This window comes from Maylandia zebra, linkage group LG15, assembly GCF_041146795.1.
Source record: "Maylandia zebra isolate NMK-2024a linkage group LG15, Mzebra_GT3a, whole genome shotgun sequence".
Classification (NCBI taxonomy): domain Eukaryota; kingdom Metazoa; phylum Chordata; class Actinopteri; order Cichliformes; family Cichlidae; genus Maylandia; species Maylandia zebra.
Genome location: NC_135181.1, coordinates 39,722,864 through 39,739,084, shown reverse-complemented (window position 1 = coordinate 39,739,084; position 16,221 = coordinate 39,722,864). Strand labels below are relative to the sequence as shown.

Genomic DNA, 16,221 nt, shown 5'->3' with positions numbered 1-16,221 from the left:
CAAATCCACAAGGTTTTGCTCATGCCAAGAATTCACGGATATTTCAGCGCACTATGCCAATATGTCACCTCATAGAAATGTATGTCATTTCCATGGTTATGGCCAGACAATCTGTATTATGTAGGCTAAGTCAAAAGGCTTAAAGCAGCATAATGGATGGGGTTTACTGCTCTAAAGCAAACTTTCCAAGTCCCCCTTGTCCTTATGTGTATGTGCTCTGTGTTTGTGCTGTGCCGGGGTTTTCCCTGCTTAATGAAAAAGTCCCGTTAGTAGTGCAAACTCTTCAAGTCGGCAGTAATTATCTTTTCAAAGTATATTGTGGATGACTTCTAGAAAAAAACCAAACAGTTTAAGTGCATAAGCTCTGATTTTAAGGACTCCCATCTGGAGATGTGTCTATAACAGTAGCAGTTTGAAAGCTTTCCAGGAGTTTTCCTGTGGGATCCACCTGCGTCACCGTCAGTAAGCTCCATTTCCACCAAATGCTCACTGTTCATTTCCTTATAGGGGGACCTTCTCCAGTCGATATCTTTAATTGCTCCTGGGTTGTATCAATACCTTCCGGTTTTGCTGCTCCATCACGAGCCACTGGGAACGGGTTGCCCGGGAAACGGCCGCATGGCAACAGGATCAGAGCCTGGGGGTTGTCTGCTTCTAGGTCTGCTCCCATTTTACATCGCATTTCCTCACTAGATGGTGTGCAAGCCACTGGAGAGTACACTTCCCCGCACAGTGAGCTCTACATCCATCCAAACAAACCTGGGAAACTATACAGCGGATCGTTTATTCGTGGGGCTCCGCAAAAGTGTGGAAATAAAACGTCGTTCGCGTTAAGGTTCTCCGTTTTTTTTCTTTTGAAGCTAGCCCAGTTCGCTTTTCTTTTCTTTCTTAACAACAAGAAGACTTGGGAAAAGCGACAACAAAAACACAGCTGTGATGGACATAATGACTGCGGTGCAGGATGCTTGTGTCTCTGGTCAGTGGCTTACTGCGATAATTCTCAGCCTGTGCTGCTTTCTGCCGTCCTGCTTGCCCGCTGGACAAACTGTGGACTATTCCTCGGTTGAAAGTGTGGTCAGCAGACAAGGCGACACGGCACTACTGAGGTAAAGCGAGATAACACAACTTCACTTTCTCCTTTCAGAGTTCTGAGGAGCTAAAAGACAAAAAGACAAACAAACGCAACCCTTAGCGAACATGTTTGGTAACTACTTCTGGAGATTGGAGGGAGGGGGGTCTGTCATTGAGCGCCTGCGATGCTCACACAATAGGTCCTTTTCCCTCCATCCCGTCCTTGTTTTCGTCCGGCTAGTGCAGCCACCGCTACGGAGCTCGGCTGCTTACTAACAAACTTCTCCAAGATACTTTCCCTCTGTGCTAACTGAGCACAAGTCTTATTAGTTGTTGGCGTGTGATTTCACAGCTGCCCGTATGTGGGAGCACATCGCGTGAAGTTAGCCTACCGCTGCCTATCGCTTATGTAATTTGCTTACACTGTGTCCGCCGATTTCCACCGTCTCTCAAACGCCATACGTGTAGAAAAGCAACTTAATCTACGAGCGATGGGTCCGGCGTGCTTATTCTCAACGCTTTTGGACAGATTTTGCTGAATGTGCAGTGTGATGTCGCAGTTGCAAAAACCAGCCTGACGAGTGTACTCGTGTGTGTTCGTGTGTGGTCGCTGTTGATCTGAATGGAGTTATGGCAAATGATGCGCTAACTCCTCCACCCCTCCCTTCGTCACCCTGCCTCCATCACGTAGGCTACGGTGCCAGCTGCACAGGTAGCTGACCATTAAGGGCGAAATTAATTTCATGGGTGTGGTTTGGGTCCATTTCTGTCGGAAGCTTGCAACTTGAAACGTTGTCAAGCTATTAAAAAAAGAGGAAAAAACAGCCTTCAGTTTAAACAGGCTACTAATGGTGCTTCAATAAATGCCACATGATGCACAAGTTTTACTACAAAACTGCAGATTTTTGTGTAACTGCAAATTTGCAGTCTGTTTCATAATGGTAATATGAAATAGAAAAAATATTCAAACACTTGCAGAGCACAGTTTTTTTTAAAGCAAACTCTTTGGAGGGCTGAGATAATATCTTGTTCTACCAATATTAAATATCCGCTTTGATGGCTCTGAGGAAAGGCTGATGGGGGGGCGGGCCGGCCCCATTTCAATATGAATTCTGTGGATGTTGACTAAGGGATGCTGGGTGTGGACCTGAATACAGAGCAGCTAAATGTCTAAAGTTCCCACTCAGCTTGGCTTTTAGTCATGTTGTTGAAAAGGTGACTCCCCCCCCCCCCCACCCTGTGACACAAGGTCATTCTCTGCTAAAATACAGAGATGAGTTGTTATGAGGAGGGTCAAAATGTACTGGTGCTCATCACAGGAATCACCTTGGGAACAAGGGGTACTCACTATTTTTGTCACCGTTTGCCTCCGTGCAAAAGGGCCGTCCCCATCACAAAGACTTACACCTCTGAATGTCTCTTGAGTGAGGATGTCTAATTCCCTGGTATCAGTCTGGGTTGGCTGTGATCAGTGGCAGAAGCTTTGCCTGGATCCTGATGGTTTATTGGACCAGAGATTATCCCTGTGCTATTAATCAGCTCAATAGACAAGTTGCCTCCCACCCCCTGAATAAGTCACCACTCATTTTCAACAAGCAGGCCATCGCCTCAGTAAAGTGGATCTATAGAGAGAATTTTGGAGATACTTCCATAGCTGGTTTATTAATGGCTTATACAGGACTCTGAGTAACCACTGATTGGCATTTTTCATTTATTTTAATACTGCCACTGTGACTCTATTGACTCAATACAAATATTCAACATTTTAACTGAAGCGCAAAATGTCACAGAAGTGATGCGGAATACTGTTTTTTCTCCATTTTTCCAAACTACAAGGGTCTATGGTTCTGGATTTCCCCATGTTCTTTTATTGGCCTTGAGAGCCAGGCATCAAAGCATGAGCTGTCTCTTATAGGGACTCAGTGCTGAAAGCACTGCTTGTTTGTTGAGTTTCTTCATTGTCAAGACCCCTGACTAATAGTGGGGGCAATTTTCCTTCGCCCCAGAGCAAATTGCTGGTAAAAAAAAAAATGCATGCATCCTGAAATACCAGCAAACCCAGAAGCACGCAATTAGTCACTGCCTTGGGATTATGAAGTGGCTCCCGAGAGGTGCGTCTTCTGTCATATGTTAATTTCCCCTCACCTCTTCAATTCTCAGTGCTGGATTTCTACTGCCCTGATTCATGTTGGACATTGGGTCCAGAGCAATTAAGTGATTTGAGCTTCCTGAAGATGAGGAATGGTCCACATGTGTATCATCACCCTTTTAATTTTTGTCTGATTGCCTAAAAGCTTAGCCATATTCAGCCTTTAATGAATTGTCTCCTGTATTTGAGTTGTGGTGCTGCTTCAAAGTCTTGCTTGCCTGCATTTGAGTCAGGCACATTTTTCACATGCTGCAAATCATAAGAGACACATTGTTTAAAGTAGCTACAAATCCATTTCTTTTCCCACCCTTTTACAGGTTTCGTGTTGTTTGGATTCACTTGAATAAATCCCAGTAAATGACATATTTGGCTATGAATTTGAGGGAGACAGCTGGATGAAAAGACAGTTCCCTGTGCTGTCAGGAAACACACTGTATCGGTGGCAGCCTCTTCCACATGGATAAGCAGCTGTAATCAACAGCAAAGAGCTCGTGTCTATAAATGTAGTCCATGCAGACTGAAATCTTAAGAACAGGCCGCTGCCATATGGTTACGGTTTGAAGTACAGTTCTTAAATCTTTTTATCTTTTACCCCATGCCTCTCTATTTCATCTCAATGAAATGTGCATGATATGAAAAGAAATAGACAAAAGACACGCAGATCAGCAATGAAAAAATGTTTTTCTATAAAAGCAGAGGGACACAATGGTCTTAACATATTTTTGTTATTTATCACGACAGTCGGCCCTCAGCTACAAAATAAGGTCTGTCCCACCAGCCTTACAGTCTCTGTAATGGTACAAAATTGACCTGTCACTGGCTTCAAAGTCGGGTATTCGTATAAATCTAAAATCATTGCCTCCATGTCAACAGGCTAGTTGATGAAAATCTTTTCTGGCTCTACATGATTGTACTGAAGCTGTTTTTTTTAACATCATCCAGGACAGAAATGGTGCCATGCATCATTTTTCTCAACTATGTCATTATTACGGCTCTGAAAGGTCTTGACATTTACTATGAGCACTTGAGCCAGAGATAACATGTAGTTTAAATGGTTTGGTGTTCGCTTTCCGGCGCACACAATGATTAGACAGAAAAGAAGAACAATAGTTGGAACTTCACAGAAAATAATTTTAAAAAGAAGGAATAGTTGATGATCTGCTTAACGCACAGCCATAACCATGGGTGAGAAGCACCTCTTTCTGCATTTCAGCAGCTTTTTAATTAGACCACAGCAAGTTCAGTTAAAAAGTAAAAGCGAGGCTACTTCATTTCCAACAGCTTGGTTGGAGATGTAGTAAACACTGGGCTCTCTGAACACATCAGTTAACTGCCAGATATCAGCAGTTTCATGCACTCATTTGGGGGAAAACCTGGTTTACCTCTTATGACACATCTGGAGGCACACCTGAGTCTGTCACTGTTAATTAAACGCCCAAATCCTCTCGTCTGTTTGCTGCACCCCATGTTTAATGCAGCCTGTGTTGCTGTCAGCACAATGCTGCTTTTCTTCAGAGTCTCTTAATCTCAGGGATCAAGTGTTTGGATTGTCAGTTGACCTAATTTTTTGGCCAATGAATAGCCACTATCATGATACAAAACCATCTGCATGTGGGAAGGACCAGTTGTTAAGCAGGGGTGGTACCAAATGAAGCCATCCCTACAGACGAAGACAACGTTATTAACCTCCAATTAAATTTTAAGTTTTTGTCAAAATTTTCTCAACTGTTTTTTTTAACAGAGCATGGGATTTTTCAAACATACATAACATAATTATTTCTATTTTCACACAAGCAGAATTAGTATTAACAACATTAACAACTGTTGTTCAATGATGTGCTTTAACTTTGTAATGCCCAAAGTTTGGAAGACAACCCTGAGTTTTAACTTGATTTTACAATTTACACACAGTATAAACACTTCAGTAGCAGTTTGCGCCTCTCTTGAGAAAATATCATGCCACAAATAAACAAAATCCGTTTAGACTTGAGAAAAAGAATTACTGATGCTCACAAGGCAGGAAATGGATTTACAAAGTTGTCACAGCGTTCTAAGTAGGGCTGCCACAAACGATTATTTTGATAGTCGACTAGTCACCGATTATTTTTGCGATTAGTCGACTAATCAGATCATCATCCATTGGACGTAAAACTTACAGCTTACTGCACAAGCAGCATCTGTACTGCACAAGCAGCATCTGCTCTTATAGAACTATCATTAGCTTACAGCTTTAAGTGTGTAAGGTCTGTGCTAACTAAAGATAAAGACAAGATGATAGTTTAATAAATTTTAATGAAATTTACAGATTGTTTCGGTGAAGTTTAATAAACTCCTTGCTATCTAAAATATAACGGGACACCGGAGTAAATTCTGGAGCATCTCACACTTCTGATAATCAGCTGTCTGCTTGACATTTATTCAGCTGTGTAAAAACTATAACTTTTATTTCTCAGCCAAACCGATTTACTCAGGAACAAATAAAATACTAAAAAAAAGCCAAACAATAACATTTTTAAGTTATCTAAGTGACTTATATATATGTTTAACCTGAGTAGCGAAAGACTGCGGTGGGTTTAAAAACGATTTGCCAGGAGTCCGGTGTTCTCACGGCTCTAGTTAGCCTAGCCCCCGGCTCGCTATCGAGCTAGTGGGTAACAGACGTCTCCGAAAACGTCGGAGCGCTTTTGAAAATATGTGGTGTCTTGATAAACTGAGCAGATATTTGAGGTTTACACAGCTACATTCTCGCCTGAAAATATGTGAAACGTTTATTTTGTGACCCATAAAGAATAATAAGAGTAATATTAAAACTAACTAGCTGCCGCCATTGTTGGAAACTGAGCTGGGCTGCGCAATGAATTCTGGGACAAAGCTACTTCTTCTTCTTCGGGGTTTAACGGCAGCTGGCATCCTTGTACATGCAGTGCTGCCATCTTCTGTTTCAGTCCGTTATTACACTCTTAAATCCTACTACTTATTCCTGCGTCTTTTGTGATCTTACAAAGCTTCAAACGACGCGTCGACTATTAAATCAGTCGTGGACGATTTTGATAGTCGACTAATCGTGGCAGTCCTAGTTCCAAGTGTCAAGAACTGGAGTGAAAAGTGTCATCAAGAAATTCAAAGAGAGCCCTACAGTACAGAACAGGCCTGGCAGAGGTAGGAATAGAAAGATATTAAAGTCTGTGTAGGAGATGTGTCTTAAGACCCCAGAACAACTACCAAGACACTAGAGGCCTGCACAAGACTGGACTACAAGGTTGCAGACCAAGAAAAAATGTGACTTCTGCAGTGTACTAGGGACAACCTGGAGAAAAACGCGTCCGTTTGTCAGATGAGACAAAACTGGCCACAGACTCAAACATATGTTGTTCCTGGTCAAGAACTACCTCCAGCAGAATAAAGCCTTTACGTCCTGACTTGATTCCCACTGAAAATTTGTAGGGTGAACTGAAGACCAAAGTCCATGCCAGAAGACCATGATATCTAGAGGAGCTTGAGAGATTTGCCCAAGAAAAATAGGCTGCGTTTGACCAGGAGACGTGTGTGTGACTTGCTGAAAGCTACAGCAAATGAATGAAGGCTGTTACCCAGAGAAAAGATACACAATTTACTATTAGCATAAGGGTGGCTAATAATTTTACCCTGGTAGTGTTAGGCTTTTTTGTGTGTTTAAAGTAAAATAATGTAAACAAGCATAAAAAGAGTTTGAATTTTGGAAAAGCTAGGTTACAAATTCCTCGCTCTGTTTAACAGCAAATTTGTATAGGATGCGATAATAATAATAATTAAGTACTGATCTGTAAATACAAAACAGGAAAACCACAGGAAATATGATTTTCACAATTGTACAGAAATACATCTGTTAAATAAAGTAATATGGACCTCTGTGCAGGTTGTGGACCAGTTGTGCTTACCTGTGTAGTCAACCCCCAAAGGTCCATTTTGAGCCATGAAAAACCCCATAAACACACATTATTAAGGCTTGGAGGCTCGCTGTCTTATGTCAGAAAGCAGGCGTATTGCTAACATTTAGGTGTATCTCCCGTTGCCCAAGGGAGGCTGGCTTTACTAAAGTATTCATCATCACTCTGGCATCCATTTGTTACAGATGTGTTTGAGTGCAGATGGAAACCAGCCGACAAGGTGACACGCTAGAGCAGTTGTTAAGAAAGCTTTCCTAGCAGCTGCCTCCTTTAAGACCTCCAGTTAACCTCATCCAAAGCAGCCACTCGAAACTCAGAGTCTGTTATGTCTTGTTTTAAACAGTCACTCAGCCCATTGCCAGAAGGACTTGTTCAAGATGAAAAGTCCTGATGCATCCATGGAAATAAATGTTGTCTAGAACAACGTTTTCTAATGTCAATGATTGTCATAGCAAACAGTTCTGAGACTAATTTGCTTATTATGTGCACATTTTTTGTTGTTGAGCAATACCAGTTGATATTTAAGAAGTTTATTCATGAGATATACAAAGAGCTTTTTGAAGTTTACAGCTTGACCGAGGTTAGCTACACTCTAAGAACTAAAACTGATAATTACTTAAATATTTTGGTGCAACACTTTTACACTCAAAAATAATGAGTAAATGCAAAAACAATCACATCTCTTAAATACACCTTATTAATTGAGTAAATCCAACTAAAATGGAATAAGTTGTTATGAACAATTAAAGATGTTACAGTAACATACAAAATTGAGTAAATACAATTGAAAATCTAAGTTAAAACAACAGTAACCAAAAGTTCAAACTACATAAAATATTAATTAGGAAATGCTGAAATGCTTGGCACATTTAACCTACACCATTACAATTATTTGTTTTTAAATAATGGTGCAATTTACTTAATATTTTTAAGTTAATTTAAGCAAAAACATTAATTACAATTAAGTGTTTATTTTATTTATACACACACACACACACACACACACACACACACACACACACACACACACACAGGAAAAAAGAACCACGTCAATTCAACATTGTTCACAATGATTTATTTTAAACAGCTTTTTTGTGAATCACACATTTAGCAGATTCCTTCTCTGAACACAGTGAGCTGAAATCTGTTCTACATTCAGTGGATAAAACTTGGATAAAATTTCAGTCACAACAGCCTTATATAATAAAATTGCATCCAAATTGGCATGCTTGATAAAACTCTGTAAAACTGGCATATTGATGCTAACAACAAGAAAAATGTACCTGCCATACAAAGAATAAAAGTGGCTCAAGTGAACGCAGTGCTTTACCTTTTCAGAAAAGGTCAAATGACAAAAATAAAATTAAGATCCCAAAAAGATATAAATCCTGAAAAAAAAACCATTTGCACTGTGACATAGTTTTTGAACATCTTATTTTGATTCCAAAAAATTGGGAAGATTATAACTAAAGAGTGACCAAAAAACATCCATAATGATACTCTACCATTTACACCTTAATGTGAATCTGGAAAGTTAATACAAAAACACAGTTTATGGGACAAACATTATTTATGAACAGGAATGTCAAAACAATGTAATGTCGCAACTGAACCTTTTGATGAGCATTACATGTCACTTAACAAGTCTAACACTTTAAGAACAGCCCTGTGAAATTTTGTCTACAATGAACAGAGGTCATTTTTCAGTCTTTGAACCTTGACAGAAAGGTTTCCTGGATCCAGCTCCATGAACACTTTTCGAAATGCTTCAAATGTGCATTTGAAATTCTTGGGGTATTTCAGATCCAGAGCATAGCACAGTCCCAAAAGATAGCAACAGGCTTTGCTCAGATTCCCAAGTTTGCCCAGAACAGTAACGCCTTCAATAACAATACCCACATCAGTAGGTTCGCCTGACCTGTCTTGATTCTGCAGCAGGTAAATCTTCATCACCTCCTCAGCCAAAGCCTCTTCAACAAAGACAGCATCAGCACCGTCCTTTAAAAAGAGAAACAACTGTTTTAAGCTCACATATTTCCAAACATTGAAACAAAAAGTTTCATTTGTATGACATCACCGGTACTCATAATATGTAGACACTGTGCTCCAAAATCTTATAGCAATAGCAAATGCAAATGCTATTCTTTTGTATGCTTTGAAGTGTTTTTTTTTTCTTTAGAACAGTATCTTAAAACTTTTCTATGATCTCACAAGCTAAAATAAACTACCGTAATTGTCGGGCTATAAGCCGCTACTTTTTGCACCAGCTTTGAACCCTGCGGCTTTTAGTCAGGTGCGGCTTTTCTCTGGATTGTCCATGATTTTTGTCATATCGTAAGATTTGTTTTGTTTGTTCCGCTGTTGCCTGGCGGAAGGGCATGTGATCAGACACACAGTATCGGGGTTCAAGAGTGGTATGTTGGTCACATGTCCATCCGCCAGGCAACACAGTGCCGTACAAGTAGCGCGAAAAACAAACTTCAAAGTAGCGCTACGCGTTCAGCGGGAGGCGTGGATGACGAGCGGCGATAAACTTGCGAAAAGCAAGTTATGCTCAATTCCACCGGTGGATTCTGACAGCGTGGAAAAGTGTGAAAACATCCACGATCACCAACGGATTTGAAGGGCTGGACTGTTGCATGATGGAGAGGAGGACACCGCCACGGCCCTTCTGAGGGTGTTCGACTCTGACACTGACAATGAGGATTTCTTTGGTTTTGAAAGTGACAACGAAGGAGAGAAGCGGAGAGTGGATGACGAAGCCATCCTGAGCCTGTTCGTTTCCGACATTGGAGGAGAGGACTTTGGTGGTTTCAGTGCGCAGGAAGAAGAGAAAGATGGTGGTGAATGACTGACTTTTCTTCTTGTTAAAGCCGTGTCGCTGCACCTGAGCCTAAAAGGTAGTCTGAATCTATTTTTCTGGTGTGCTGCAGGTTATTGTTATGTACTACATTTGTTACTCATTTATGAAGCACAGTACATGTGTCCTACTTGTAATTACCGCTACTTGTACATATACCTAAAAAGTTATGCAAATATGTACCCATAACTTGTTTTTCAAGATATTAATAAAAGGGGTGTGTCTCCAAACAGCCATCTCTTTCCTGACAATTCGCTTTGTGCATATTCTCTTACATATGATAAGTCAACATTGAAACACCTGCGGCTTTTGGTCAGGTGCGGCTAATGTATGTACAAACCAGGATTTTCCCCTGATTTTAGCTTGTGCGGCTAATATTCAGGTGCGCTTTGTAGTCCGGGAAATACGGTACTAATATTCCTAAAACAGATTTATTGCACCAACCTCAAAGGTTTTGATTAAGACACTTGGATCCTCTCCCAGATGGTCAATGAAACATCTGATGATGACTTCTCGTTTTTTCTCGATGGAATTTCCACTCTGTAAAACAGGAAGTCTCAACTGAGGCAAAATTTGCACATTTAAAACATGACTTACCATTTCTAGCTTAAACATAACTATTTTTTTTCTGTTGTTGACCTGTTTTCACACCCACCATCAAGGTAAGAACACCTGTGGAGCTAAAATATTGAACAGAAACCTAAGAAAAGCCGTTTTTAGTGGAAGGGCCTCTTCAATGCTGTGTTGGAACGTTTTTGTGGTTAGAAAATGCAATCTTCCTTACCTGAAGCAGAAGGTTTAACTGTGCCCTGTGGCGTTGTCCAGCAGCACCTTTCTTGGCTTGAAACAAGGACAGGAGTTTGGATGAATACAAGTCCAACGATGACATGAACTTTGGTTCAAGGTTCAGGGTCGTGATCCTATGAAACGCTGCACTGACCTGGATGGGAGAGGACAAAAAATCTGAAGGCCAAAATTCTGATTCAATCAAAAAAAATAAATAAAAAAATAAAAATCTACCATTTTTTGCAACCTGGACCTTATTTTCTAACATGCAAAAGATTAATTTACACATCCAGACATAAATCCATATAAGTGGAGTTGTTCAGTATGCAGACTAAACCCTCAACATAAAGTATTATCTTCCACTAAGCTTCTAAATTTTATGTTATGAATTGCTTGCACTATTTCCCTGTGAGATTGTATAATCTTAGAGGGAAGAGGCGGAGCCAGGTTGCCCTCTGAACCATCGTCTGCCAGGCAGCGATGCGAGAGGAACACACCGCTGAAGTGGCGCACATATTCAGAATCGTGTCAGCGGCTTTACAGAGAAAGCCTTTCAGCTCCTCTGGCAGCTCTGCTTCCTCCACCTTCCTGGAGATGACAAACGCTAGCAAATCAGTGTTGTTAGTCAATGCAGCTGACTGAACAGTGCATTGATGTGCGCGATCAGTGAACCTTGCTATCAGCTGGTCAAGTTTGGCGGGATGGGCCGGTCGCTGTCCAACGACCTTGGTCATTTTGGTGCCGAAAACTGAAGCGAGGCTCGGCTCCAGAGGGGGAACAGGCGGAAAACTCCGGTCTGTGAAGCCCTCTGTGAAGCCCTAGGTAGAGACCAGCGCTCTAATCTTCGCTGGCTCTGCTGCTGCCTCAGAGAGGTTGGTCATCATCCCTGGGAACTGAGGCCAGATGGGATCTGGGCAACGAGAGTGAGTGGAGCCATACCTTCCCGCCAGATCATGGCCTGTATTTATATAGCGCTTTACTAGTCCCTAAGGACCCCAAAGCGCTTTACATATCCAGTCATCCACCCATTCACACACACATTCACACACTGGTGATGGCAAGCTACATTGTAGCCACAGCCACAGCTGCCGGACACTGGCGCCACCGGGCCCTCTGACCACCACCAGTAGGCAACGGGTGAAGTGTCTTGCCCAAGGACACAACGACCGAGACTGTCCAAGCCGGGGCTCGAACCGGCAACCTTCCGATTACAAGGCGAACTCCCAACTCTTGAGCCACGATCATCAGATGGGGGTGGAGCAGGCTGAGGGACGGGAAGTTCCTTCTCACCAGCTGCCTCCTGGATGATGCCAGGCAGATCCAGGAGCAGCGCACCAACAACTGGGAGCGGCGTCCTTGCCGACATGTGAAGGCCAGGGGTGGATGAGCGTCGGCTCATCCACCCTTCTGTCACCAGGCTGCCCAGCTGGGAGGCAGTGGAGCTGCCACCACTGCCGTTTTCCTCACGGTGGGTGGAATCATCCAATTCCGGCCCACCATCGAAGAACTCGATGGCTTCTTCCAGCGAGTGCCTCTCTTAGTGGGAACGCCTCCTCAGCATCAGCCTTGAAAAAGGCTGACCTCCGCTGCTTTTCCTCTGGCGGGAGGAGCTAACAGGAGCAGCAATAGGATTAAGGTGTGAGGGCAAGGTCCGCATGGTGAGGACCGAGGCAGCCCACGCAGACGGCATGTCGGTCATACGACATGATGTAGCCGGTCTGGCAGGATGGACACAGACGGATGGTCTCGCTGGACATCTTCTGGCTGGCTGAAGAAAAACGGTAGAGCCGATTTCCTGGTCTCACCGTAACTTATACTAGACCAGGGTGAGGCCCACACAGCAGGTGGGCGTGGACTAAAATACTTCAGTGCTGCGCGCACAAGGGGAATACCCACTTAAAGGGCTGCGCCTATACTCATGGTGACACTGGATGACAGGCCATGAACTCATCAATATATTTACCGAACTGAAAAATTCTCAAAATTTAGATTTGGCATTTGTATGACTAAAATAACCCACCACAAAACCAGTATAAATATTTAGGTCGTATCACCATCCACTACTCAGCTTGTATAAAACAATATCATATCCTTCCAAAATTTAACACATCAAGTCCTCTGAGTAAAATTACCTGCTTTACTTTGTAGTTGATGCAGATTTTTTTCCTGGTGGTGAAGATGGTGCTGAAAAAATACAAATCAAAACTTTATCATTACAAAACATGTCACTGAGTAATCTGCCATAACACCAATCTCTTATAAGAAAGTTTAGCTTGGATTGAAATAAACATTTATTTATGTAAATTGGGAGTAACTAGGCAAGGCAAGGCAAATTTATTTGTATAGCACAATTCAACAACAAGGTGATTCAAAGTGCTTTACAGAGAAACAAAAACAAATAAAAAGCATGATTTAAAATTGATTAAAGCAAGCAAACTAACTAACTAACAAACAAAACAGTATATAAAATCAAAACATAAAATCACAACAGTAGATAAAATCAGTAGTTAAATGTAAGTTTTGAAATTTAAGCTTAAAAGTGTGGATTTGGTGCTTTATTCAAATGCAGCAGAGAATAGGTGAGTCTTCAACCTGGATTTAAATAAACTGAGTGTTTCTGGAACTATACTATACTAACTATATACTAACTATACTGGAAATGATGGTACTTTTGGCTTGACCAAAAGGACCAAAGCTTTTTTTTTTCATTATTTTCTGGGATCTGAAAGGAAGTAGGGCCCCCAGTCTAAATTTACTTAAGGCCCCATAGTACTTTGGACCGGCCCTGGATGAGGTAATCTGCTGACCCGGGCGGTCCTGTCAGCGTTCTCTCAAAAACTGGCCCTGTTCGGGACAAAGCTGAAAGCAGCGTCTTATATGCTCTGAAAGACCCCACATAGAACAAGAAAGCTAAGCAGCATGGTTGCTGCTATGAACTGTTCCGCGGGCAGGTCTTCTTAGTTACCAAAGCCATTGATGACGTCTGTTCATCTCCTCCTGAACAACCTGACAGAGTGAGTCAGGCCGCGTGACTACCGCAGCTCCCGCACCGCGACTCAACAGGGCCATTTTCTAGAAATGTCTGAGCACACCTGCTTTCACGTGGTTCCTAAAATGCCCCCGATTAAACGGTCAGGTCGCTGGTACCGGGACATTCCGGTCAAATTACCCGGAACGCAGATAGCGACTCAGAACGTAAAAGGATAAAAGGGTGCGGTTTCCCGCCGCCTTGACTGGAAGACGGGTTGAAAACTTAAATTAACGTGCACAAACACGCTGCGAAAAGTGAGCCACCATGACAAACGCTTTCTTCAGAACATGTTATAAAAGAACGGTGTGGATAAAGACAGCTAATGTAAGAATTGGTCACTTACCTGAAAACGTTACCAAGTCTGCAGTGGATGTGTGTCTGTCTCGTTCAACGTGCAGAAAATCTCCCATGAGGCCATGCTCCTCGCGTGCGGTACATGCCAAAGATCATTAGTCTTACTCAAAGTTTTAAGTTAGTATTGGGGGACAAAATTATATTGATTTTTGAACCATTAATAATTAAAGTTAAAGACAATGATAAGTATGAATACCAGTGTCTCAGTTATTATGAGTACTTTTTATGAGATATATTGAGTAGATTTAAATAATGCACCCTGTGTTTCAAATACAGAATTTTTTCTTTTAAATAAACTTGAACAAAAGAGCTCAGTTCAACTCAAAAACTGGTGTTGAAAATTTAAGCATTCTTTTCAGTATTTTCAACTCAAGATAACACTTTTGTGATTTTCAAAGATTTAATCAAGGTCATCTAACTTAGAATTATAATGATATTTACTAAGCCCCTGAATAATTTTTTAGGGTGTAGTCAGACGCATGACATGATGCTCCCTCATTTCTTTATAACATATATAAAGAACATCCAGTTTAATGCTGGATGGTAGGAAAAGCTCTTACTTTTGGCTTCCTGCTGAACACATTCCAGGATGCCAGAGCTTTTTTCATGGCATGATTTGTAACTTCATGCTGCAACTATGCACTGGGGCTAAAATGCATTGAATAAACCAAATTTATACACTATAAACAATTTCTAAATGCATTACATTTGTGCCTATCATTTGTCAGGCAAGTCAATCCATTGTACTTCATAAAAATTAAGCATTTCTATTTCTAATATATTTCAATTAGCACTAAAGAGATTGAGTGCCCCAGTGAATTAAAGTCTAAATGGAAATGCTTTCTCAAGGTAAATCCTTCGAGGGAAATAGATGCTATGCTAGGTTTTAAAGCATCTTTCTAATACTCGTATAATCACTACAATTATATGGGATAGGGAAAATGATTTGGGGTGGAAAAATTGAGCTTTTACCCATTCCAAGCTCAGAGCATCCACATAATTGCAATAATTCTACAGAAAATCTCAGAGGAGCATTTTTGTGATGTGAGAAAGCTATAAGACTGAAAATTAAACTTGACAGAGTGGAGAAGCAATAACAGGTTATCTTTTGGGCAATTTTAAGAAGAAGTTACATGAAACCGAGTTTTGCTGAAGTGCATGCCAAGGTTGCTGACTTTTTTCCCTCAGTGGCTGAGGTAAACATAAGTTTGCATGAAATATTTTTTAATTTGGTGTGGTGCTTACAGTGCATTACTGCAAAAGTCTTCAGCTACCCTTAATTAATGCTGTGCAAATAGAAATGGAAAGTTTGCCCAATTCTAACAAGTTTGAAGGTCAATATTTGATATGACCGCATTTATTCTTTAACATAGCCTGAACTCTCTTATTGAAGTTTTCTTGTCTTTTCTTTAAGTAGTCAGGAATAGGTCTCCAGGTTTCTTGAATGATATTCAACGCTCTTCTTTTGTTCTGTTCTCTGTCAAGATGATCCCACACTGCTTCAATAATGTTGAGGTCTGGACTGTGAATTGACCAATCCATGACTGACAGTGTATTTTGGGACCATTATCACGCTGGGAAATGAAGCCCGTCTCAATCAGACACTTTCTAAATGGTGTTGCATGGTGGCTAAAAATCTGACCGTATTGATAATACCTACAATTTTGACGTGGTCCCCGACAACGTGCAGCCCCAAACCATAACAGAGCCTCCATCTTGTTTTACAATGGCTCTAGACACTGTTGTACCGCTCTCCCAACCTCCTCCGTAAACATTAGGAATGATTCGAACCAAAAACTTTACATTTGTATTCATCACTCCTTAAGAGCTATTGATTTTCAGTCCAGTTCTTGTGTAATTTGGCATACCTTAGCCTTTTATTTCTGTTTCTTCTTGATTGCTAGGGCCTGATTAATTTTTCAGGTCCTGTTTTGAGATCTTCTGCTTTTTTACTGTATGTGTAATAAAGATTGATACATGAATAAATTTGAGATGCCATTTGTTTTAAATACTAAAAGACACGAATCTCATGAAAAAAAGTTTC

General features: G+C 41.2%; 1 protein-coding gene and 1 long non-coding RNA gene across 3 annotated transcripts in view; one reads left to right on the top strand and one right to left on the bottom strand.

The window, feature by feature from the left end:
- Positions 1-493: 493 nt before the first annotated feature.
- Positions 494-16,221, top strand: part of negr1 (neuronal growth regulator 1) — a 181,500-nt gene continuing 165,772 nt past the window's right edge. Inside the window, exon 1 of one of the 2 annotated variants that reach the window (XM_004561477.5) lies at positions 494-1,106. In XM_004561477.5, the coding sequence (XP_004561534.1) occupies positions 937-1,106 (170 nt within the window). In that variant the 5' untranslated portion in view covers positions 494-936. The remainder of the gene's footprint in view (positions 1,107-16,221) is intronic. The other variant, XM_004561478.6, reaches the window with a different exon arrangement.
- LOC143412728 (uncharacterized) lies at positions 8,206-14,255 on the bottom strand. Its single transcript, XR_013093272.1, has 5 exons — positions 14,167-14,255; positions 12,925-12,976; positions 10,791-10,946; positions 10,451-10,546; positions 8,206-9,144 (listed from the first exon to the last, which is right to left on the bottom strand). It is a non-coding gene; the product is annotated as an uncharacterized LOC143412728 (long non-coding RNA).